Source organism: Chiloscyllium plagiosum, unplaced genomic scaffold (assembly GCF_037043375.1).
Source record: "Chiloscyllium plagiosum isolate Xiang-an unplaced genomic scaffold, Cpla_swu_hap1 HiC_scaffold_3, whole genome shotgun sequence".
NCBI classification, from domain to species: Eukaryota; Metazoa; Chordata; class Chondrichthyes; order Orectolobiformes; family Hemiscylliidae; genus Chiloscyllium; species Chiloscyllium plagiosum.
Window position 1 is genome coordinate 99,921,989 of NW_028270141.1, and position 25,694 is coordinate 99,947,682.

At 41.2% G+C, this 25,694-nt stretch overlaps 1 protein-coding gene across 2 annotated transcripts in view; it reads right to left on the bottom strand.

Moving 5' to 3' along the window:
• Positions 1–487: 487 nt before the first annotated feature.
• The window catches only part of LOC122547436 (uncharacterized), a 75,311-nt gene continuing 50,104 nt past the window's right edge, over positions 488–25,694 (bottom strand). The window contains exons 11-15 of one of the 2 annotated variants that reach the window (XM_043686073.2): positions 21,776–21,904; positions 13,483–13,597; positions 8,048–8,182; positions 7,032–7,157; positions 488–6,033 (exon numbers count right to left, since the gene is read on the bottom strand). In XM_043686073.2, coding sequence (XP_043542008.2) covers positions 5,909–6,033; positions 7,032–7,157; positions 8,048–8,182; positions 13,483–13,597; positions 21,776–21,904 — 630 coding nt within the window. In that variant the 3' untranslated portion in view covers positions 488–5,908. The remainder of the gene's footprint in view (positions 6,034–7,031; positions 7,158–8,047; positions 8,183–13,482; positions 13,598–21,775; positions 21,905–25,694) is intronic. The other variant, XM_087981915.1, reaches the window with a different exon arrangement.

Consider the following 25,694-nt stretch of genomic DNA (forward strand, 5'->3'; position numbering starts at 1 on the left):
TCCAGGTAAATTTGAGGTCGGGGTGGAAGGTGTTAGTAAAGTGGATGAACTGTTCAACCTCCTCGTGGGAGCACGAGGTAGCGCTGATACAGTCATCGATGTAGCGGAGGAAAAGGTGGGGGGTGGTGCCAGTGTAGCTGCGGAAGATGGACTGTTCTACATATCCAGCATCTGCAGTCCTCACTTTCTCCTAATATATGTTAAGGACTTGGATGAGGAAAGTAACTGTACTTAAGCCAAGTTTGTGGATGACACAAACAAGGCATGTGGTAAGCATGACTGTGTCTACAGAGGGATGTAGACAGGTTATGCAAGTGGGCAAAATGTGGAATATTTTATGGGGATGTGGGGTTACACTTTTTGGGGGAAGAACAGAGGAGCTGAATGTTAATTAAATGGAGAAAGTGCAGGAGGTTACAGCAGAGAGATTTGTACTGAATCCTCATCTATAAATCACAAAAAGCTTGTAAACAAATTCAGATAATAGGAATTGGAATGTTAGACTTTATTTCAAAAGGCACGCAACTTAAAAATAGAGAGATCTTTCTAAAATTATACAAAGCATTAGTTCGACGACACCTCTAATACTGGTTTCAGAAAGATGGATTAACATTGAAATCAGTCCAGGGAAAGTTCACTAAGTTGATCCTCGGAGGGAAGGGATTTTATCATGAGATGTTGCTAAGTTTGGGCCTCATTGGAGTTTAGAAGAATAAGAGATGACCTTATTGAAATATTTAAGATGATGAGGAGACTTGATAGAGTGGATATGGAAAGGTTGGTTCCCCTTGCGGTACAGTCTCGGACCTGAGTTTATAATCTCCATTGTTAGGGGTTGTACATATAAGGAGTTTCTTGTGACAAATAGTACTGTATTTGTGGAATTCATTCCCACAGAGGTTGGGCTTTTACACATATCCCAGGCTGAGAGAGACTTTTAATCAGAAAGGGAATCGGTTATGGGGAAAAGGCAGGCGAGTGGAGTTGTAGATTATCAATCAGCCGTGATCTCATTCAGTGGCAGGGCAGACGTGAATGGCTTCAACTTTGCTCCAACGTCCTATGTTCTTATGGTTGCGGATACTATCCTGAGGAACTCCTCGAGAGATGCCCTGGAACTAAGAAGATTACCCACCAACTACCATGGGCCATCTTCCTATGTAGGCATGATGTCAACAAATGACAAGTTCTCCCCAATTCCCATTGACTCCAGTTTTGTCATAAAATCATGGAGTCATACAGCATGGAAACAAACGTTTCAGTCCAACATGTCCATCCTGACCAAGTTTATCAAATTAAACTAGTCCCACTTGCCTGTATTTGGCCTATATCCCTCTAGCCCTTTCCTATTTAGGTACCTGTCTATTAAATATTCTAAGAGAAAGTGAGGATTGCAGATGCTGGAGAACAGAGCTGAAAATTTGTTGCTGGAAAAGCGCAGCAGGTCAGGCAGCATCCAAGGAGCAGAAGAATCGATGTTTCGGGCATGAGCCCTTCTTCAGGAATGAGGAAAGTGTGTCCAGCAGGCTAAGATAAAAGGTAGGGAGGAGGGAGTTGGGGGAGGGTTGTTGGAAATGCGATAGGTGGAAGGAGGTTAATGTGAGGGTGATAGGCTGTGGTGGGGGTGGAGAGGCCAGGAAGAAGATTGCAGGTTAGGCGGTGCCACGTGCTTGAGAATATAGGACTAGGCAGCTAGAACAGATAAATGCATGGCTGCAGAGTTGTGGCAGGAGGGAGGCTTTAGATTCCTGGATGAATGGGTTTGTTTCTGGGGAAAGTCTGACAGGTTGTACCTGAGGGGAGGGAATGGTATTGTAGCTAGTTTTAGGGAACAAAGCACGGCAAGCGGTATATGTTACATGTCAGAGAAAAATACATCTGTTCACTAATCTTCTTTAGGGAAGAAAATCTGCCATCCTCAACTGGTCTGGCCCACACGCGATTCTAGAACCACAGCAATACAACTGACACTCAACAGCTCCCTTCTCTGCTCCCCTCCACATTCCTGTTGAAGAGCTTATGCCTGAAACGTCAATTCTCCTGCTCCTCAGCTGCTGCCTGACCTGCTGTGCTTTTCCAGTTCCACACTTTCCAAATCTGCCCTCTGAAAGGCCAAGCAAGCCACTCACTTATCAATCCCTGCAAAGTCTCAAAGAAATGAAACCAGATGACCACCCACCGCCGAACTAGGACTAGAGAAAATAAGGGCAGAAAAGGCCCTGGTGACCCTGCAAGTCCTCCTTCCTAACAGCTGGGGGCTAGTAGTGGGAGAGCCGCCTCACAGCCTAGTCAAGCACCAGGCAGACATTGTCCAAAAAGTATGATTCCATGAGTATAACTATGTCTCAGTCATCACCATGTCTAAATATGTCCTGTCCCACTAGCAGGATAGACTCAGCAGAGGTGGTGACACAATGGTGTACAGTTGGGAGGGAGTTGCTCTAGGAGTCCTCAACATTGACTTGACCCCATGAAGTCTCATGGCTTCAGGTTAAACATAGGCAAGGAAGACCTCCTGCTGATTTCCACATACTATCCTCCCTCTGTGTTGAATAACACTTCGAGGAAGCACTGAGGTTTGCAAGGGCCCAAAATATACTCTGGGTGGACGATTTCAATGTCCACCAAGGATGGCTTGGTAGCAGCACTACTAATCAAGCTGGTCAGGTCCTAAAGGACATAACTGCTTGACTGGGTCTGTAGCAGGTGGTGAGGGAACCAAGAGGGAAAAACATACTTGACCTTACCCTGACCAATCTGCCAATTACAGATGATCATATCCATGATAGTATCGGTAAAAGTGACGACTGCCTAGTCCTTGTGGAGATGAAGTCCTGCCTTCACATTGTGAATAACCTCCATCGTGTTGTGTGGCACTGTCACTGTGCTAAATGGGACTGACTTCGAACAGATCTAGCAACTAGACTGGACATCCATGAGGCACTGTGGGCCATCAACAACAGCGGAATTATATTCCAGCACAATCTGCCACCTCGTGGCCTGGCATATCCCCCAATCAAACATTACTATCAGTCAGGGAATTAATCCTGGTTCAATGGAGAGTACAGGAGGGCATATCAGGAGCAATGCCAGACACACCTAACAATGAGGTGTCAACCTGGTGAAGCTACGAAATAGGATTACTTATACATCAAACAGCAAGTGATAGACAGAGCTAAGCAATCTGACAACCAACATTCAGATCTGAGCTCTGCAGTCCTGCCACATCCAGTCATGAGTGGTGGTGGACAATTAAAGAACTCACTGGAGGAGGAGACTCCACAAATATCCCCATACTCATTGGTGGAGGAGCCCAACACATAAGCTTAGTCTTGCACTAAGCATTCATAGTAATCTTCAGCCAGAAGTGCTGAGTGGATGATCCATCCAGGCCTCCTCCACTGCTCCCCAGCATCACAGACACCAGTTTTCAGCCAACTTGATTCATTCCATGTGTTATCAAGAAAGAATTGGAAGCATTGGATACTCCAAAGGCTATGGAGCCTGATATTCTTACAATCGTTGGAAGAGGCAGGATGGTGCTGAGAAATGGTACCATGGTGAGGCAAGGGGCTAGAGGCTGGGTAATCGCTTTGTCCTGATGTTGGTCTCTGTGTCAGGGTGGATAAGTATTTAAGAGGGACAGTATTGTTAAACTTTTAACTTTATTTATTTATTTTTCTACCTATTTTTGTGCTTTAAGATGTCGACAGCAAGTGGCAACATTATACACACTTTTTACAGTATTTGTAACAATTACACATGACAAGCACTAAATCAATAAGGCTTGTGCTCCAGAACGTGCCACTTCCCTGGCCAAGCTCTTCTATTATAGTCACAACACAGACATCTACCCGACAATGTGGAAAATTGTCTTCTATACAAAAAGCATGGGAAATCCAACCCAGTCAAATACTGCCTCATCAGTCTCTTCTCAATCATCAGTAAGTGATGAAACTTTAGTCAACAGTGCTATCAAGCCGAAAATGCTCAGCATTAACCTACCCAGTGATACCCAGTTTGGATTCCACCAGGGCTACTCAGCTCCTGACCTCATTAAAGCCTTGGTACAAACTTGGACAAAAGATCTTGAATTCTTGAGGTGAGTGACAGCCCTTGACATTAAGGCTGCATTCGACTGACTGGCAGCAAGGAGCCCTCACAAAACTGGAATCAACAGGAATTTAGGGGGAAAACTCTTTCGTAGTCATACTAGAAGTCATACCTGGCTCATTAGAAGCTGGCTGTGGTTGTTGGAGGTCAGTCATCTCAGCTCCAAGACATTGCTGCAAGAGTTCTTCAGGGTAGTGTCCTAGGCCTAACTATCTTCAGCTGCTTCGTTAATGACCTTCCCTCCATCATAAGGGTAGTAGTGGGGATGTTCAACATCATTCTCAACTCCTCAGATATTGAAGTAGTCCGTGTTCAAATACAGCAAGATCTGGACAATATCCAGGCTTGGGCCCACAAGTGGCAAGTAACACTTGCATGACACAAATGCCAGGCAATGACCATCTCCAATGAGAGACAATCTAACCACTGCCCCTTGACATTCACTGGCTTTCCCACTATCAACATCCTTGGGGTGGCCATTGATTAGAAACTCACCTGGACTTGCCACATAAATACAGTAGCTATAAGGGCTGGTTAGGGGCTAGCAAATTCAGCAATGAGTAACTCACCTCCTGAGTCCCCAAAGCCTGTCCATCTACCAGACACAAGTCAGAAGTGTGATGGAATACTCCTCACTTGCTTGGATGAGTAAAGCTCCAACGACACTGACACCATCCAGGACAATGCAGCCTACTTAATTGGCACCACACCCACAAATAACCACTCCATGTACTCCAAATAACCAGTGTCTCTGATTTGCAAGGTGCACTAAAGAAATCCACCAAAGATGCTTAGCACCTTCCAAACTCATGACCACTTCCATCTAGAAGGACAAGAGCAGCAAACACATGGGAATACACCTACACCACCTTCCCCTTCAAGCCACTCACCCACCTTGGAAATATATCATTGTTCTTTCACTGTCATTGGGTCACAATCCTGGAATTCCCTCCCTAAAGCCATTGTGATGCCACCTATAGCACTGAGACTGTAGCGATTCAAGAAGGCAGCTCACCACCATCACTTTCTCATGGGCAACTAGGGACAGCCGATCAATGCTGGCCAGTCAATGATACGCACGGACTACAAATGGATTTTTAAAAACTTGGGTGAAAGAGTTTCTATAACCCAACTTGGAATGTAACAACGGCACAAACACCACAATCTGCAATGAGCGCAAGTAACATGGACTGATAACAGCAAGGATACTAAAAGTTCTTCTCTGCCTCTCTCAATCTTAGAAATAAGTACAGTTGTAAAAAAACCACTTGGAGAAACCAGTGTTCACTGAGAGGTCAGGGTATCTGCCACTTTGGCACTCACGAGGAAACAGAACAGCTGCATAAAAGTGACTCGGGTATCATGCTCACAATGCAAGGACTGTCGAAAACCTGGAACTGGAACTGCCTTTACTTTTCTGGCTGAATGGAAACAATCCACAAGCCCACCCCCTCAAAACCTTTATTCTCCAGGTTTGTGTGTATGCATTTGATGTCACATTTTCTTATTTTTGTGTTTGAGAGGGAGTAAAACTCTATTCGTTTTCACTCAAGAAAATCTTGGAATTGCCTTTCCTTCATTTTTGATCTGGTTCACAAAGTTTAATTGAAGCATAATAGTAACGTGCTGAAAAAAGAAACAAAAAATATTTGTGGCGACTGACAGAGGGGGGTTAAAGAAAGGGCACATCACCCCTCTCCTGGTCATGACAAATGTACTTTGCTTTTCTTGTGTTCTTTTAGTTTTGACCACCCTGATACACAGGTCTTAGGTGTCATCATCAGTTATCTTGCATTTAGTTTTCCACTTTCTGGTATAAAACAGCTTGAAGTAGGTCTTGTATTTCTGTTGTTTGCTGAGAAACATTGTTGAGTTGCTCTATCAACTGCCTCTCACTGAACACTGCTGCAAAATGAGAATCTGAAAAAAAAAAGACAATGTTCCAGTTACCAAAGGGTATTTCAAGGTAACATGTAGAGTTGATTGAGCAAACAATGTGATTTTACAGGGGTGACCAGTCAGAAAAAGCAATCCGCCGGGTGAGACAGAGGGGGGAGTCATGTCTGCAAGGGAGCAGGCAGTTTACCAGGAGAGATGAGAATGGGCCGCTAGAAAGGGGAAGGGAGAGAAACAAGTGCCTACTTTGGAGGAAGGGTGGAAGAAGCCAGCAGCTGCAAAGGGGTCTGGATAACTGATTGCCTGAATAACTCTAAATTGAAATGGGATTAGAGTATACAGAACGACAGTCATCCAGACAGTCAGTCAGTCATCCAGACAGTCAGTCTGTATACTCTAATCCCATTTCAATTTTTCATCTAAATACTTATTAAATGCTGCAATGGATCCTGCCTCTATCACTGTTTAAGGCAGTGAGTTCCAGATACCCACCTCTCTCTGAATGATCTGATTTGAAAAATGAGAAGTCCTGAGGGAAATTAATTTGGTGGATGCTGAAAGGCTCTTTCCCTTGTGGAAGAGATTAGAACAAGGGGACACAATGTAATATTAAAGGTCTCTCCACTTTAGGAGAAATTTACTCAGAGTTCTGAGTGTGTGGAATTCTCTTTACCAAAAAGCAGCAGAGGCAGAATTGTTTAAAGCAAGGGCAAGAGAGGCAAAGGGTATTGGGGGAGTAAGCAGCAAAGTGGAACTGAGGTCACAATCACAATCTTATTATTAAATGGCATAGCAGGATCAAGGGTCAAAGGGCTTACAGCTACACCTCATTTCAATGTTCAGATGGGAGCAGATTACCTACACTCAGTCACATTTGAATGAATGAAAAATGATCATTCTTCAGCATAATGAATAAATAAACCAGGGAATTTGCAAATACTTTGGAAAACTGAAAAAAGTTCTCTCAGAAACGAGAAAAAAGATTCACTACAGAAATTAACTTGAAGGTATTTTTTGTTTACCTTTTCTGAGATTCCGTATAGTTAAAAGGCCCAGATGTTGAAATCTAATTTCCTGGTGTTTGAGAAAACGTAAGACGTAACCAACAATCTCCCTGATGTGTGGTCTCAACAACAGAGTAAACATTTCTGTAATGGAGACAATCACATTACTGCCTGACCTCTGTTCTATATGTAATTATTTGCCACTGAAGTGTTTTACATGCTTGCAAACATTAAATTATACGTATTATTTAGATTTTGTTCAGCTGAGAAAAATCCATTCAGTTATTAAAACTTCATTTCTGGATGAAAAGCTGTGAACGTTATAAACTTGTTGAAAGACACAAGTTTCTTTCCCCTTAAATGAATTGGTACGGAAATTTGGGTTACGTACACTTGGAATTGCAATTGTCAAGACCAGGGAAATACAAAGTTTTCAATTCCAAAGTTCTTTACTGATACACCATCTGAAAAAACCCTGACGTAATTATGTTTTGCTGCTTTCTAACCGCACATCAGGTATGGTCTGCTCAGAACAGTATACTTTTTGATTATGACTGCTTCAAACTTGTTCAGCATTCTACTTGCTGTACTGATTGGTTTCCATCATCATTGCAAAACATTACATAACTCTACATAACTCTAACAAAACAACTCTACATAACAAAGAGAAAGAAGAATAATTACGGTTTCCTGCTTTGCAAAGGATTATTATTCTTTTTGGAAGAAAAAGTTATTTTCAGTCAAGTGTGTCATTCTGGCATTTGGATCACACAAGAGAATTTGGAGTCAAACCACGGCTCAGCTTGCATGTGTACTCGATCTCAAAACCTTGCTCAGAAAATGATTAAGTAATGTGCCCGTTTCTCTAATGAAATAGTATTATGTTATTAGCTTGATACCTAAAGGACATACCCAATTACATTTTCTTCTCAAAACAAATATATGTCTTCTACAAAAAAAAACTTTCATAAAAAGTGAGAAGGTGAGTTCATACATAAATTTAGCAAAGTATAAGTCTTTATTTCACATTTTACCATCTTGTCCAAGTTGGCTGATTATGTAAGCAGCCTGGAAGGAAAGGTCGATATTTCCAGACTGACTTGAGAGCATCAACAGGTGAGCTGCTATATTTGCATCTGATTCTTGTATTACGTGTGTTCTTATTATTTCTAGAAAAAAATAGAAATTTATTTAATAAGGTCAGTAACTAAGTTCAATACTTTGTAACATCCACAATCAGACCTTACACCTAAAAGAGTAGAATTTGGATCTATATGGACTTCAGTAAGGCATTCGACAAAGTTCCCCATGGGAGACTGGTTAGCAAGGTTAGATCTCACTGAATACAGGGAGAACTAGCCATTTAGATACAGAACTGGCTCAGAAGACGGTGGTGGTGGAGGGTTGTTTTACAGACTGGAGGCCTGTGACCAGTGGAATGCCACAAGGATTGGTGCTGGGTCCTCTACTTTTTGTCATTTACATAAATGATTTGGATGCGAGCATAAGAGGTATAGTTAGTAAGTTTGCAGATGACACCAAAATTGGAGGGGTAGTGGACAGCGAAGAAGGTTACCTCAGATTACAACAGGATCTTGATCAGATGGACCAATGGGCTGAGAAGTGGCAGATAGAGTTTAATTCAGATAAATGTGAGGTGCTGCATTTTGGGAAAGCAAATCTTAGCAGGACTTATACACTTAAAGGTAAGGTCTTAGGGAGTGTTGCTGAACAAAGAGACTTGGAGTGCAGGTTCATAGCTCCTTGAAAGTGGAGTTGCAAGTAGAGAGAATAGTGAAGAAGGCGTTTGGAATGCTTTCGTTTATCAGTCAAAGTATTGAGTACAAGAGTTGGGAGGCCATGTTGCTGCTGTACAGGACATTGGTTAGACCACTGTTGGAATATTTCTTGCAATTCTGGTCTCGTTCCTATCGGAAAGATGTTGTGATACTTGAAAGGGTTCAGACGGGATTTACAAGGATGTTGCCAGGGTTGGAGGAGGCCGTTTTCCCTGGAACGTCAGAGGCTGAGGGTTGACCTTATAGAGGTTTATAAAATTATGAGGGATATGGATAGGATAAGTGGACAAAGTCTTTTCCCTGGGGTGGGGGAGTCCAGAACTAGAGGGCATAGGTTTCGGGTGAGAGGGGAAAGATATAAAAGAGACCTAAGGGGCAATGTTTTCACAGAGGGTGGTACGTGTATGGAATGAGCTAGTACAATTGTGACATTTAAAAGGCATCTGGATGGGTATATGAATAGGAAGGGTTTGGAGGGACAGGGGCCAGGTGCTGGCAGGTGGGACTAGATTGGGTTGGGACATCTGGTTAGCATGGACGGGTTGGACCGAAGAGTCTGTTTCCGTGCTGTACATCAATATGACTCTATGACTATAACTCTACCTTGAAAGGGCAGCTCCTAATTTTAAAGCAGTGCCTGCTAGTTCTGGACTCAGCCACAACAGGAAGCAGCTTTTTCATGTTCACCTTGTAAGGACCATTCAGGATCTTATACATTCAATTAAGGCACTCCCTCTCTTATAAACTTCAGTGAAACAAATCTAGCTAATCCAAACTATCTTCCTAAGACAAGCCATTCATTCAAGATGTTAAATCTAATCAATCTCCCCTAAACTGCCTCCAATGCATTTACTTCCCTTCTTGAGAAGAAAACTATACACAGTAATCAGGTTGTGGTCTCACCAATGCACTGTATAACTGAAGTGTAACAACTTTACTGTTACATTTAATACCACTCATTGTAAAGGACGGCACTCATAGAAAAGGGTAGCCTTCTTGACTACATGCTGCACCTGCATATTAACCTCTGCATCATCCATCCACCAGAACCACTAAACACCACTGCATCTCAATCCTGCAACCATTTAAGTCATACTCTGCTTTTCTATTTTTCTTGTTAAGTTAACAATTTCATATTTTCCCACATTATACTCCAGCTGCTAGATTTTTGCTAACTCACTCAACCTCTCTATATCCATCTGTAACTTTGTCTTCTCCACAGCATAATTTCCTACCGGTTTTGGTGTCAGCTATGAATTTAGCTAACATGCTTCACTCCCCTCATCGAAGTATCAATGTAAAATGTGAAAGGTCGAGGTTCCAGCACAGACCCCTGCAGGATTGCACCTCCACATCCTGCCAGCCAGCCAATCTTCTATCTGTGCTAATATTCTACTCCCTACACCATGTGCTTTATAGTCTGCAATAACTTTGATGTGGCACCGTATAAAATGACTTCTTCAAATAAAAGTCTTGTGTATCTATAGACTTCTTCATGTCCAAGAGCATGTTACTTCTTCAAATAACTGCAATCAATTGGTTAAATGTGATATCCCTTTGATGAAACCATGCTGACTCTTCTCCATTAGCTTGAGTTTTTCCAAATTCACAGCTATAATCCTGTTCATGATTGGGAACGTGTTAGAATCAATGAAAGATGGCAAGCTAACTGACCTATAGTCTCCTGTTTCCTGCCTCCTTCCTTGAATAAAGGAATTATATTTGCTACTTTCCAACCCGATCTTTGCTGAATCTAGAGAACCTGAAAAAATTAACACCAAAGCAATAACTACCTCATGAGCAACCTCTTTTAAAACCATACAGTGAAGTCCATCAGAACCTAGAGACTTATCTCTCAGTTTGCTTAGTACTACTTTTTACATAAGTGTAACTTTTCTAAGTTTTTCTCTCCACTCCTGCTTTTACAGCTATTACATTTTTTATGCCCTCTATAGCGAATATAGAAGCAAAGTACTTGTTCTTTTTATCCACTATGTCCTTATTATCTACTATTAATTCCCCATTATCATCTTCTACAGGATCAACTTTCAATACTTATTCTGTTCCTTTTTAGGTACCGAGAAAATCATATACAGTCATTTCATTATGGAGTTATACTGTATGGAAACAGTCCCTTCAGTCCAACTCATCCATGTCAACCAGGTTTACCAAACTAAACCATTTGCCTGTGTTTGGCCCACATCTCTAAATCTTTTCTATTCATGTAGCTGTCCAAAGGTCTTGTAAATGTTGCAACTAAACCTGCATCTCCCACTTTCTCTAGCAGTTCATTCCATATGCACACCACCTTGTGAAAAAGTTGCCCCTCAGGTCCCTTTTAAATCTTTCCCCCCTCCCCTCAAACCTGCATCCTCTAGTTTTGAACTCCCCTACCCCAGTGAAAAGACCTTTGCAATTCAACCTTTACATTCCTATCTGTCTTTCTCTTACACTTCCATTTTTTATTTCCTGATTAACCTTTTAATTATTTTTTTACTATTTTTTGTGTTCTGTCCAACCATCTGACATGTCACTTACTTTTACATAGTTCCATGTTTTTCTCCTTAGGTTTATTGCACAGATGGTGCGTCCTCCCTTTCGACTATTTCTTTATAGTAGGAATGTATTTGTTTTGGGTTTGCTGAAATATATGCTTAAAATATTTGCCGCTCTGTATCTCTGTTGATTTATCTCCTAGCCTAGTACTTCGCTGCACCATCTCCAGTTTCTGAATGCCCTTCTAAATGTAGTAACCACAATAGTACATAATACTTTTGTACAAACTCAGAATCATTTGTTGTTTTGTTCAGTTTCTTGTTTCTACAACAGAAACCACCTCTCCTATATTGAATTGTACAATACAAATACTGTTTAAAATTCTTCCCCAATTCATTATAAAAGATTATAAAATTATAAAACCTTAAATATGTAGTGTTTTTTGTGGACATTGGCTACACACTAAGACACAGCTTCCCAACTATGGGTCATAACCTCTCATGGGTTATCTGATGAAATACTGGAGTTGCAACTCCTATCCTGGTAATGGCAGGGCCAGAATGGGACAGGACCCAAGACACCAGAAGTAGAGATGCTCAACATCGTACTGCGTACTCTCTCAATAGAGATCCTGCCTCCATTTTGGCAATTCCCAATTTTACCAACAGAACATTAGTTATAAATGAAGTGCAGAGACGATGGGCTGAATAGCCTCTTTCTGTGCTGCAACGTTTCTATTAGAAGGAGCAGAGTGTGAAACACAAACAGGAAACTTGAACTTAGCAGGCCCACTTGAAATTAGTGCTTAGTTTAAATCAAAGCCATTTTCACTGATCCAACGACCTTAACCTGCAGTGTGGAGAACCACAATTTATTGGATTAGACATAAATGGTCTTGAAGTAACCTGTTTAAGTGTCAAGATCTGAAGTGATTTAACTCCCTAGTCCCTTAAAAATAGAAACAAAGACAATTGCAGCTTGACGTTACAGTAGAAGACATAGTTGCTCGGGTGCAGTGATTGATAGGTCATTGCTGATCATTTCCACAAGTCTTGTAATGAATCCTTGGCTGAGCTCTAAAAGTACCCAAAACCACATCAATGGGTTACTTCATGTTGATAGGTTTAGGAGGCTAGTACGTAACTAATGGTTTTTGATGTGGTTACTGATTCGAATTATTTTTAAAGACAGAATAATTGCTTAGAAGAATTTAAAGTTTTTGAAAATTCTTCATGAATGAAAGTCTATTTTACAATCAAGTATATATAGATGAGAACTTTCTTAGGGTATTAGAGTTTTTACATCTCCATGTGAATTCTGTGAGTGGTTATGGAAGTGACAGTGAGAGAAGCAAGGTGAATACTTGAGGAATCACAGAATCCCTACAATGCGGAAAGAAGTCATTTGGTCCATTGGGTCTGCACCAACCCTCCAAAGTACCCCCTACCTTTGTGTTGACCATGGCTAATCCAACTAGCCTGCAAATCCCTGGACACTAAGCTACCTAACCCGTACATCTTTGGACTGTGGGAGGAAACCAGAGAACCTAGAGGAAACCCACGCAATCACATGGAGAACATGCAAGCTCCACACAGATACCCCCAAGGGTGGAATCAAATCTGGGTCCCTGAGACAGCAGTGCTAACCACTGAGCCACCATGCCGACCTGACGTTTACAAAGAAAAACAAAAAGAACTGCGGATGCTGTAAATCAGAAACAAAAACAAGTTGCTGGAAAAGCTCAGCAGGTCTAGCAACACCTGTGAACAGAAATCAAAGTGAACATTTTGGATCTGGTGATCCTTCCTCAGAAACCAGACCTGCAACGTTAACTCTGATTTCTCTTCACAGATGTTGCCAGACGTGCTGAGCTTTTCCAGCAACTTCTATTTTTGTTTCTATCTTTTATAAACCTTGGTTGAATTCCTAAAGAACTGAAATTGGGCCTGATAAACAGCCCATCTCTGTACCATTCCACCTCCTTGGTTGTCTTAGGAAGGTGTGACCCAATTTCATCTCACTGCCACCTCCCTGAAATGCTGAGTGAGGGCCTTTTGAAAGCTGGCATACGTTTCCTGCCTCAGATCCCCAGAATCAGAAAGAAAATGAAAGTATTGTTGACTATCACCTACTCGTTACATCATTGTAGAATAGTAATGAATGTATATCGTTACCATTATTTGTGAGCTGAGCAATGCAAGCCGTGACGTACAGCAAAGATTCATCATGAATTGTGAGGAGCCCAAAGACCTGAAGCAGGACCACAACACATCGACTGTCAATAATATCCTGAAATGCAAATCAAAATGAGTTTCTAATGAAGCAAAATCCAAAACCACAATGAAAGCTTGTTTTGACCTTTTAAATTAAGCTGTTTATGAGCATTTCACAGGTTTTTCTTGAAATAAAGTTAAAAGACAGCCGTTCACAGAGAAAAGGAGTCAGAGGATACCTTTGCACTCCTCAGTAATCCTGGTATCAGAAGAAAAGGGTTCCACACCCAAGTGCAAAGAGGGTGGTTTATGATCTGCTGTGTAATTGTGACAAAGCGCATTCAGGTTTGTGCTCCTCTGACAGTGGAACAACATTGGACAATCAATAGAAAAATAGTGATGGAGAACAATGATTTATTTCTAAGGATAAGGATGTTATAAGGAAAAGTGTGGCAACAGCAGAAGTGCCATGACTTGTGAAGGGATTTGTGAATATGGTTTTGAGGGAGTGAAGGAAGAGCTTCTACCCCCATCCGTCCTAGTAAATGGTAGGATTGAGGGAGCATAGGGAGATATGGCTAGTTGAATGAAACAAGGTCAAGGGAAGTAAGAAGAATAGAATATTAGAATACAGAATGGTTAAAGCACAAAAGGTAGGATATTGTGTTCATTCTGTACGCCTACAAGAGCAACTCAGCCAGTTCCACATTATCTTCTGCATTTTTTTTGTTCAGGTGCTTATTCAATTCTCTTTTGAAAACTCCAGTTGAGTTTGCATCAACCAAGCTTGGGTAATGACTTTATGTCTTAACTAATCCCTGGCATTAAAAAAAATCCTCAAATCATCATTGGCAACTTTGCTCATTATATTAAATGTGTGCCATTTGATACTCCTCCCCTCTGTCAAAGGGAACAGTCTCTCTCTCAACCAACTCTCCCTACCTCTCATGATTTTGAACAATCTCTCAAATCTAGTTTCTTCATCAGGTTTCAGCAACTAATTTATGCAAGTTCAGACCCTGAATTCTGGAATCATTCATGTACATCATTTCTGTACCCTCTCTAAAAACTTCACATCTTCTTAAACTATGGTTCCTAGAATTGGAGACAATACTCCAGTTGAAGCAGAAACAAAATGTATAAAAGGTCATTCTAACTTGTTTGCTTTTGTATTCTATGCCCCTATTTATGTGGTCACAGTCTTATTTGCTTACTCTTTGGAGGGTCGGTGTGGACTCATTGGGCCAAGTGGCCTGTTTCCACACTGTAGGGATTCTATGATTCTCAAACTGCTATGTGACTTTCAACTTTATGTCGATATACACTTCCAGGTCCCTCTGTTTCTCACAAACTCATAGACATTTACAGTACAAAAGAAAGGCATTCAGCCCAATTTCCCCTCCTGCTGACAAACTGCACTAATCTCATTTTCCTTGAATTGTTTTCCCAGCTGCGTGAAAGTTGGTGCAGCAATCAGTGTGCGCGGAAACTTGGAACAGCCGCCAGGGGTGGGGGCTATGCTAACACAAATGAAGTAATACAAATTAAATGCCACAAGATTTTCTCACTGAACTACCCTGTCAGGCATGAATTCCAGGCTTCCATCACCCTCTGAATTCTTTCCGCTTCTTGTTTAGAATTGTATCCTTTATTACTTTGCCGTGTTCTCTCTGCCATGATGTATCAATTCACGTTTCTCGGAGTTAAATTTCATCCACCATGAATCCACACATTCCACTAGCTGGGCTTTGTTCATGAGTGAATGAACATTCTGCAGTGACAGAGAGAGAGAAACCTGCACAATTAAAACTGATTGTATGTGGCAAAGTACATAAATAGATAAGTTTATGAGGAGGGTTAAACGGGAGAAGACAGAAGAACAGCATGGTCACAAATGGATGTTGAGGCATACTGCATCATCACTGACACTGAAGTTCACTCACTGCGAAAGCTGTAAGACAGGTTTTTTCAGTACAGAAATCCCATTTGACAAATATGGTAACTAAAGTTTTTTAGAAGAGAAATGAGAGATAGAGGAGAAATGAGAGGTAGAAGAGGGTGAGATGAACAAGAAGACGTCAGAAAAGTAGGAGAAATGGTCAAAGTGCAGCTGAGTGATGAAAACAATGTACTTATGATGGCTTTGATGAAACAAGTGGTGAAATTTTTAGAAACACTTATGTAAAGGGCTTTGAAAGAGCTATATTTCTATAAGTTCCAGGCTGCTAATACAATAATCCATAAAGAAATTATAAATAGCAGGGGTGTTATTCACGATTGAGCAAATATTCTGCAAAGTAAATAAAACTGAAAATCAATGGTTCATATCTGTTATGTTCAGCACTTGTTTCATCAAAGCCATCACAAGTATGCTTATCACTAAACTGCATCTTGACCATTTCTCTTACTTTTCTGATGCCTTCTTGTTCATATCTGCTATGTTCAGTAATTCCATCCCTGATTTTCACTTTATCAATATTCTGCAAGTTTTTTTTACATTAATTCACTGTTATATTAATGCAGGTTGGGCTGATATTTACTGCCCATTTCTAATGGGCACCAATGCCATGTGCTAGCCAGGGTAGAAATTAAAGAATAGGCAGGATGAACACGTGGCTTGAGGGATGGTGTAGGAGGGAGGAGTTCAGATCTGTGGGACATTGGGACCGGTTCTGGGGAAGGTGAGACTATTACAAATTGGACGGTCTACACCTGAACCAGACTGGAACTAATGTCCTTGGTGGACTTTTTGCTACTGTTGTTGGGAGGTTTTAAACTAATATGGCAGGGGGTTGGGAACCAGAAGAGAAGACTACTAGACAGTGAGGTGGAACTGGAGACTGTAAGGATCACAAAGTTAACATTACCAAGGGGAAGAGTAGGCAGAGAGTAGATGAACACAAAAGAACTGGCAGCCTGAAGTGCATATAATTTAATGCAAGGAGTATAGTGGGTAAGGCAGATGAACTTAGGGCCTGGATTGGTGCCTGGGAGTATGACGTTATTGCGATCACAGAGACTTGATTGAAGGAAGAGCATGATTGGCAACTAGATGTTCCAGGATATAGATGCTTCAGACAGGACAGGGAGGGAAGTAAAAGGAGGGGAGGACTTGCATTACTGGTGAGGGATGATATCACAGCTGTGCTAAAGGAGGACACTATGGAAGGCTTGAGCAGTCAGGCATTATGGGTGAAGCTGAGAAATAAGAAGGGTGCAGTTACATGGCTGGGGCTATATTACAAGCCTCCCAACAGTGAGCGTGAGGTAGAAGAACCAATAAGTGAACAGATTATAGAAAGATGTAGAGGCAACAGGGTGGTAGCGATGGGAGATTTTAATTTTCCCAACATTGACTGGGATACACTTAGTGTCAGAAGTCTGGATGGGACAGAATTTGTAAGGAGCATCCAGGAAAGTTTTCTACAGCAGTATGTCAATGGTCCAACTAGGGAAGGGGCCATATTGGATCTGATATTGGGGAATGAGCCAGAACAGGTGATAGAAGCTGCAGTGGGGGATTTCTTTGAGAATAGTGACCACAATTCTGTAAGTTTTAGAATACTCGTAGACAAAGATGCGAGTGGTCCTCAGGGATGATTATTAAACTGGGCCAAGGCTAATTATATCAAAATTAGGCAGGAGCTGGGAAATGTGGATTGGACACAGCTATTTGAAGGAAAGTTCACATTTGATATGTGGGAAGCTTTCAAAGATAGGTTGAAAGTCGTGCAGGATAGGCAGGTCCCTTTGAAAACAAGTGATAGGAAAGGCAAGATTCGTGAACCATGGATGACAGGAGAAATCGTGCGACTAGCCAAGATGAAAAGTGAAGCATACATAAAGATCCAGCAACTAAGAACACAGCGGGCCTTGGATGAATATCGGGAGAGTGGGACCAATCTTAAATGAGAATTCAAGCGGGCTAAAAGGGGTCATGAAGTGGGTTGGGGGAGCAGAATTAGGGAGAATCACAGACCTTTTATTCTTATATAAGAAGCCAGCGGGTAACCAGAGAAAGGGTTTGTCCACTAAAGGATAAGGAAGGAAGGTTGTGTGTCAAACCTGAGAAAATAGGTGAGATTCTCAATTTCTTTGCATCAGTGTTCACTGAGGAGAGGGACATGATGAATGCTGAGATTACAGATAGAAGTTGGTTTACTCTGGATCATGTTGACATAAGGAGGGAAGATATATTGGGTAGGCTAAAGGATATTAAGGTGGACAAATCCCTAGGACCGGATGCGATCTATTCCAGGTTGCTGAGGGAGGTGAGAGAGGAAGTAACTGGGGCCCTGACAGATATCTTCGCAGCATCCTTAAACACTGGTGAGGTGCCAGAGAACTGGAGGGTTGCTCATGTTGTCCCCCTGTACAAGAAGGGTAGTAGGGATATTCCAGGTAACTACAGACCAGTGAGCCTGACGTCAGTGGTGGGAAAGTTGCTGGAGAAGGAACTGAGGGATAGAACCTACTTATATTTGGAAGAGAATAGGCTTATCAGTAATAGGCAACATGGTTTTGTGGGCAAAATCGTGCCAACTCAATAGGGTTCTTTGTGGAACTGACCAAGTTGATAGATGAAGGAAGGGCTGTAGATGTCATACACATGGACTTTAAGTAAGGCGTTTGAAAAAGTTCCCCATGGTAAACTAATGGAGAAAGTGAAGTCACATGGTGTGCAGGGTGTTCTAGCTAAGTGGATAAAGAACTGATAGAGTAACAGGAGACAGAGTAATAGTTGAAGGGAGTTTCTTGAAATGGAGAAAGGTGACCAGTGGTGTTCCACAGGGATCAGTGTTGGGGCCACTGTTGTTTGTGATATACATAAATTATCTGGAAGAGGGCACTGTTGGTCTGATCAGTAAGTGTGCAGATGATATGAAGACTGGTGGAGTAGCAGAAAGCACAGGGGACTGTCAAAGAATACAGGAGAATATAGATAGACTGGAGAGTTGGGCGGAAAAGTGGCAGATGGAGTTCAATCCAGGCAAACTTGAGGTGATGCTTTTGGAAGGTCTAATTCTAGAGCGTTGAAACTTTATTGCTGGAACAGCACAGCAGGTCAGGCAGCATCCAGGGAACAGGAGATTCGACGTTTCGGGCACAGGCCCTTCTTCCTGAAGAAGGGCCTGTGCCCGAAACGTCGAATCTCCTGTTCCCTGGATGCTGCCTGACCTGTTGTGCTGTTCCAGCAATAAAGTTTCAACTTTGTGATCCAGCATCTGCAGACCTCACTTTCTCCTCTAATTCTAGAGCGAACTATACTGTAAATGAAAGAGCCTTGGGAAAAGTTGATGAGCAGAGAGGTCTGGGAGTTCAGGTCCATTGTACCCTGAAGATGGCTGCACAAGTGGATAGAGTGGTCAAGAAGGCATATGGTCTGCTTGCCTTCATCAGACGGGGTATTGAGTATAAGAGCTGGCAGGTCATGTTAAAATTGTACAAGACATTGGTTCAGCCGCACTTAGAATACTGTGTACAGTTCTGGTCAGCACATTACCAAAAGGATGTGGATGCTTTGAGAGGGTGCAGAGAAGGTTTACGATGATATTGCCTGGCATGGAAGGTGCTAGCTATGAAGAGAGATTGAGTAGGTTAGGATTGTTCTCATTAGATAAAAAAAGGAGATTGAGGCGGGACCTGATTGAGGTCTACAAAATCATGAAGGGTAAAAACAGGGTAGATAGAGATAAGCTTTTTTCCCCAGGATGAGGGATTCAATAACGAGAGGTCAAGCGTTCAAGGTGAGAGGTGAAAAGTTTAAGGAGGATATATGCGGCAAGTATTTTACACAGAGGGTGGTAGGTGCCTGGAACACGTTGCCAGCAGAGGGAGTAGAGGCAGCATGGAAGATTCACTTAATGTGCGTCTGGACAGATGCATGAGTAGGTGGGGAGCAGAGGGATACAGATCCTTAAGAATTGGACAACAGGTTTAGACAATAGATTTGGATCAGCTCAGGCTTGGAGGGCTAAAAGGCCTGTTCCTGGGCTGTAAATTTTCTTCGTTCTTTGTTCAAGTTGCCGAGAGGGCAGTTAGAAGTCAACCACATTGCTCTGGGTGTGGAGTTACAGGTAAACCACCAGTTACTTTCCCTAAAAGATATTAGTGAACCAATTCCACCTTCAGCCATGGCAGGATCTGAACCCAGGTCCCAAAACCATACCTGGGTGTCTGGATTAATAGTCTAGCAACAAAACCACTTGGCCAAGCCCTCCCTTAGACATGATGAGCAATAACGTTTTTTCAAATTGAAGTGAATGAAGCATTTCAGTGTTACAATATACTTTACATTTGATGTATCTTACTGCCACATAGGCAAATTGACTTTTTACTATATTGTACTCACTTTTTACAGTCCTCTATTGTCAGTACATTCATAAACAAAATCAGAAATTGCTAGAGGTCTGGCAGCATCGATAGAAAACAAGCAGAGTTCACGTTTTGGGACCGTTGACCCTTCTTCAGATTTAACTCTGCTTTCTCTCCACAGATGCTGCCAGACCTGAGTTTTTCCAGCAATTTCTGTTTTTGCTTTAGCGTCTGCAGTTCTTTGGGGTTTTTTTGATCTGCGTGGCTTTTGTCACTTTGGTTTTTAAAAAACATTTTCAGAAAAGTGCTGGTTTAATCAAAATAATGAATAAAATCTGCCAGATTTTGGGGTCAGTAGCGGACTTCGAAGAAAGTTATCTATTAATTCTAACAATCACTATGACAGTGGCTCCTGTTTTCCTGATGATTATTTAAATATGGCACCAAGTCATGGGGGATTTCCAGCAGCAATGCAGGATGAGCAACCAATCACATTAAAGTATTAAACAAACCAGAAAATTTACACCAGTCATTTTACTTTTAAGCTAAAACTTCAGAAAACTATATAACTGATTTGTACTTAGATCAGTTTAGATCCTAAGATAAACTTTCGGAAGAAATGTGTGACATGTTTTTATTATAATGGATAAATGTGACATGCTACAATTTTAAAATTAGTGTTTCAAGGCTAATGAGAATGTTTATCAATAATCGTTCAGTTAATATGCATTGAAAACACGGGTATGCCTCATTCAACAAGGTGTAACATTTTCAGGATTCTTATAGACTGTGGTGCACCAACAGAGCACTCTCTGCAGAAAAGTACAATCAGTGGCAGCAACCTCCATGTTATTCTATGTATGTGTAGACTCCTAAAATTCATGCCAGTTTCAATGAATTAATGAAGACAAACCATTGGCAGCTTCCTTATCAATACCACTGCCAACTCTGGGTGATCATTTTCCATTCCTTTTCTAAGCTCATTGCCTCCTTCCCAAAATCTGGAGCACTGTAAATTCATGATGTACAATGAAAATAATGAATTTGCATAATTTGGTCTAAATGGCTCACTTTGTATTTTTCCAAAACCTAAAAACAATTAAGTGTTCGACATGCCATATATGCTCTATGTTACATTCCTCCTATACCATATGGCTGTACAAAGTATATTTGAAAAGTAGACTTCTTGAATATCGGACAATGCTATTCCTGGAAGGTAAGATGGCCATAGTCTGCACTTTACTTCTCACACACACCAGGTCTCCTTTAAAACCCTGTGACTTCACTTGGCACTTTTTTTTGACAACAGGACAGATAATCCTACTGTGACACCATTTGCTGATGCTCAAATATCGTTTGTAACTGATCTTCAATTTGTTAAAATGGACATTTCAGAGAAAATAAAATTAAACTAATCAATCCTGGACCTCCAGTTGTTTACAATACATAGGGATCAGAATTGGAGATACAGGTTGTTTTGCTATAACATATGTTTCGATAACGCAAGTTCATTGCAACGCAAGTGATTAATTGGGGATGCTGTTTCTAAAGCACAAACTTTTAAAATGTGTGTTGGCTGTAATGTGATTACATCACCAACACTTTAAATGCTGTTTCTAAAGCGCAATTTTTCTATAATGCGGAGTTGCACAAGAACACAACCATTGCGTTATACAAGGACTATCTGGATGTCATATTGCCCTGTAATAGCAATTCTCCAAGCTGTGCACTATTGGAGTGTGGCACCCTGATGGTATCACAGTGACTTCTGAATTTAACCTCAAATGGGAACTTAAATGTACAGTCTATTACTTAACATCAAAGAATCGTCACTGAAAATGTACATGTTGTGAACAGAAGCTTTCAAATTGTCATGACATTGAAATGTTAGGGGTATTCTTGAGTAAGTGTGTTTTCCACTTTAAATGCAATAACTTACCTGTTGAGTCTTACTTGTTGCTAGTTTTTGGATTATGTTTCCAACATAATTACTGACTCTTGGACTGGTTCTGTAAATTAAGAGTAACTTCCCCAAAATTTTCAAGATATTCTCAGATACAATAGCAGCCTGTAAAGAAAATAAAATCTTAACCAAATAAACCCCAATGATAACATGATAAAAATACAGATTAACTTAAGGTTTACAGTAAGAAACATAAATAGAATTGTGAAATATCGTCAAAAATTATTTAAATAATAATTCAAAATCCTAAAAGAAATATTGCCGTTACAATGTGGCATTTCCCAAACACTTCTCAAAACACTCCCATCCAAGAAACTCAGCTGCTGATCAGATGTTAGATCAGATGTTCTATTAGCGATTTTTGAGAAGATTTGTAGCTCAGGTTGATAAGTAAGTTAGCTCGCTGAGCTGGAAGATTTGTTTTCAGATGTTTTGGCACTGTACTGGGTGATATTATCAGTGAGAGTCTCAGGAGACTCTCACTGATGATGTTACCTAGTATGATGACGAAATGTCCAAAAACAAATCTTCCAGCACAGTGAGCAAACTTACATATTTATGATGTTCTGTAGCCAGGACAAGGATTTGGCCCCAGCTTTGCTTCTTTCGGTGTGCAAAATGTACTTGGATTGTGCACAACACCTTGGGATTAATTGTCCTTTACTTTTACATCTCTGCTACTACTAGTGCCTGAACTTGGTCTTTCTAGCTCAATGCTTTTACACCACTATTCATAAGCTCACAAAGCAATCAAAGGTCATCTATTTTATTCATATCCGATAAGGTATATTGATCTCTCCTACGTGCAAGTTTACAGAAAATGGCAAGATATGGAAATGTAAACATGAATCTGGCTTTGCCTACACAGATTTAATTTCAAGACTCTTTACTAGTATTAAACCAAAGTTCCAGTTTATATCTTTAAAAAAAGCTTTTCTGTCTTTTATGGAACTAACATGATTACATATTATCAAATTAAAGCTGGTGAGGTAAAAGACACATGTGATGTAGAGAAGTTGTGGTTGTTCTCACAGCAGAGAAGATTGAAGGGAGATTTAATAGAAGGGTTCTATTAATAGAAGGGGTAGAGTAAATAAGAAAAGTTTATTTGAGTAGGAGAGGAGGCAGTCATGCAGATTCAAGGTGTTGTGAATATCTAGTTTATAACTCAGAAGGTTTAGAACATAATTTCTGGATTTAGCAACAAACATTTTAACTGTAGAAAACAGGAGCACAAGATTGAGAAATTGATAAGTAACCATTTAAGTAAATGTGAATGAAACTAGCTTGGAGTTAATTAAAGATAATTGCTAACCTATAACTACCTTGCAAGGTTAAAGTTGAATTACAGGACAATAGATGGCCTATTTCTGGATGTCAGGATAGAACCAGAAAATCTATTGTTACTTCCAAAAAAAGCTAAAAGCTAGCAATCCAAGCTAATAGAGAGAGAGAGAAAAATTATTCATTTATGTCATAGATTCAGAGAGTTACATTGAAATTAAAATAATTCATTTGTATTAAAAACAGAAAATAGTGCAGAAGAAACTCAGCAAATCTGGCAGCAACTGTGGAGACAGAAACAAAACTGAAAAACAATCATATAGGACTCAAAATGTTAATGTTGTTTCTCTATTTCTGCACAGTTTCAGCAGGTCATTATCAGTGCTCTGTTAAACCAAAAGGAGATAATATAAACTAAACATGTAGTCACTAAAATGCATTAGGTTATATTGAAGTTTTTAAAATTTGTAAAGAAATTGATAGGATATAAGTGTTTTCTGCTATGGAGGAGTCAATCTGTCATAACTTTATGCATATTTTCAAACTATCACGGTCTCTTTGGGCAGAATCTTATCAGGCCCTGAGCAAAATGGGCTATGGTGAGAGGTGTGATAGAATCAGTAGAAATGTTTATTGAGTACTATTGTGATGTCAAAATCATCTTGTTACAGCTTGTACACCTTTCTCAAGTGACATGGTGAGATTCTTGCTAGGCAGCAGCAAGTTCCTTATTAATGTTCATTGCTGCTTGTTAAATTCTTTGTTAACAGCCCAAATTGCCACATATTGTGATCTTTCTAAACTAGCCATTGGTTAAACCAGAGTGAGTTCTTAGCAGGGTCAACTTACCGGATGCTAGGATATCAACATTTCAGGCACGCTGTATGAGTACTGGCCATACACAACCCACATCCACAGACATTGACATCCAACATGTCAGTTTCTATGAATCCTTGTGATACCTCTCCAATCCACTTCCAGGACATTTCTACACTTCAATTCCATGCCTCAGGTTGCACCAGCATTTATCATTGTAATACTGCAGCAAGGACACTTTGCACTCAAGGACATACACCCAGCTTGTGGACTGGACCAGGCTGCACCTCTGGGCTGTTCATTTGCTCTCTTGGCTCCCACTCACTCTGAGCCTACTTGGATACTCGCAGCATCGTTGCCTTGTGGGGCCATTTTATGCTTTGTCCCCTCAAGCACAGAAACCTGGCTCATACTACAACTGCCTTTTCGAGGCAGTTAGCACAGGCCCAAAACCAGGACGTTTGCCCTGGCTGTCAACAGGTCACCATCAAGCTCTGGTTAGGCCTCATTTAGAATACTGTGTCTAGTTTTGGGCCCCACACCTCAGGAAGGACATACTGACACTGGAGTGTGTCCAGCGGAGATTCACACGGATGATCCCTGAAATGGTAGGCTTACCATACGATGAACGGCTGAGGTTCCTGGGATTGTATTCATTAGAGTTTAGAAGGTTGAGGGGAGATCTAATAGAAACTTACAAGATAATGCATGACTTAGAAAGGGTGGATGCTAGGAATTTGTTTCTGTCAGGCAGGGATGTTAGGACCTGTGGGCACAGCCTTAGTATTAGAGGGGGTCAATTTAAAACAGAAATGAGACATTTCTTCAGCCAGAGAGTGGTGGGTCTGTGGAATTCATTGCCATGGAGCGCAGTGGAGGCCGGGACGTGAAATGTCTTCAAGGCAGAGATTGATAAATTCTTAATCTTGCAAGGAATTAAGGGACACGAGGAGAGTGCAGGTAAGTGGCATTGAAATGCCCATCAGCCATGATTGAATGGCGGAGTGGACTTGATGGGCCAAATAACCTTACTTCCACTCCTATATCTTATGGTCCTAATTCAAGGGGCACAGTCTTTGCTCAGACAGTCCTGGCACAGTAAGTCAAATACAGTTTCCGACACCAGACCTGGGCCTGTTTGAGGCAGTCAAAATCAGGATCCTCTGCTCATAAGAGATGAGGAGCCAAATGACAGGCAGCTTGTCTTGAGTCTGTCTGCCCTGCTGTGGCTTGTTTAGTTTCTGAAATGAAAGAGGCAGGTATTGAGAAATGGAAGTGGGGGAGGCACAGGTATTACTGTTGTGCACCCAAATGCGTGAGTATGCTGCAGTGAGGGCACGCATAGGATCACTGAGGTCACAGGTTGGGATGGGCAACTGCGAGAAGGGAAGATGTTGTAGTCATTCAAGAGAGTGGTGGCATATGACCCTTTTTGGAACAAAGAACAAAGAAAATTTACAGCCCAGGAACAGGCCCTTCGGCCCTCCAAGCCTGTGCTGATCCAAATCCACTGTCTAAACCTATCACCCAATTCCTAAGGATCTATATCCCTCTGCTCCCCACCTACTCATGCATCTATCCAGACGCACCTTAAATGAATCTACCATGCCTGCCTGTACTGCCTTTGCTGGCAATGCATTCCAGGCACCCACCATTCAGTGTAAAGTACTTTCCGCGTGTATCCCCCTTAAACTTTTCTCATGTCACCCTGAATGCGTGACCTCTCGTTATTGAATTCCTCATCCTTGGAAAAAGCTTATCTCTATCCACCCTTCAAGATTTTGTAGACCTCAAT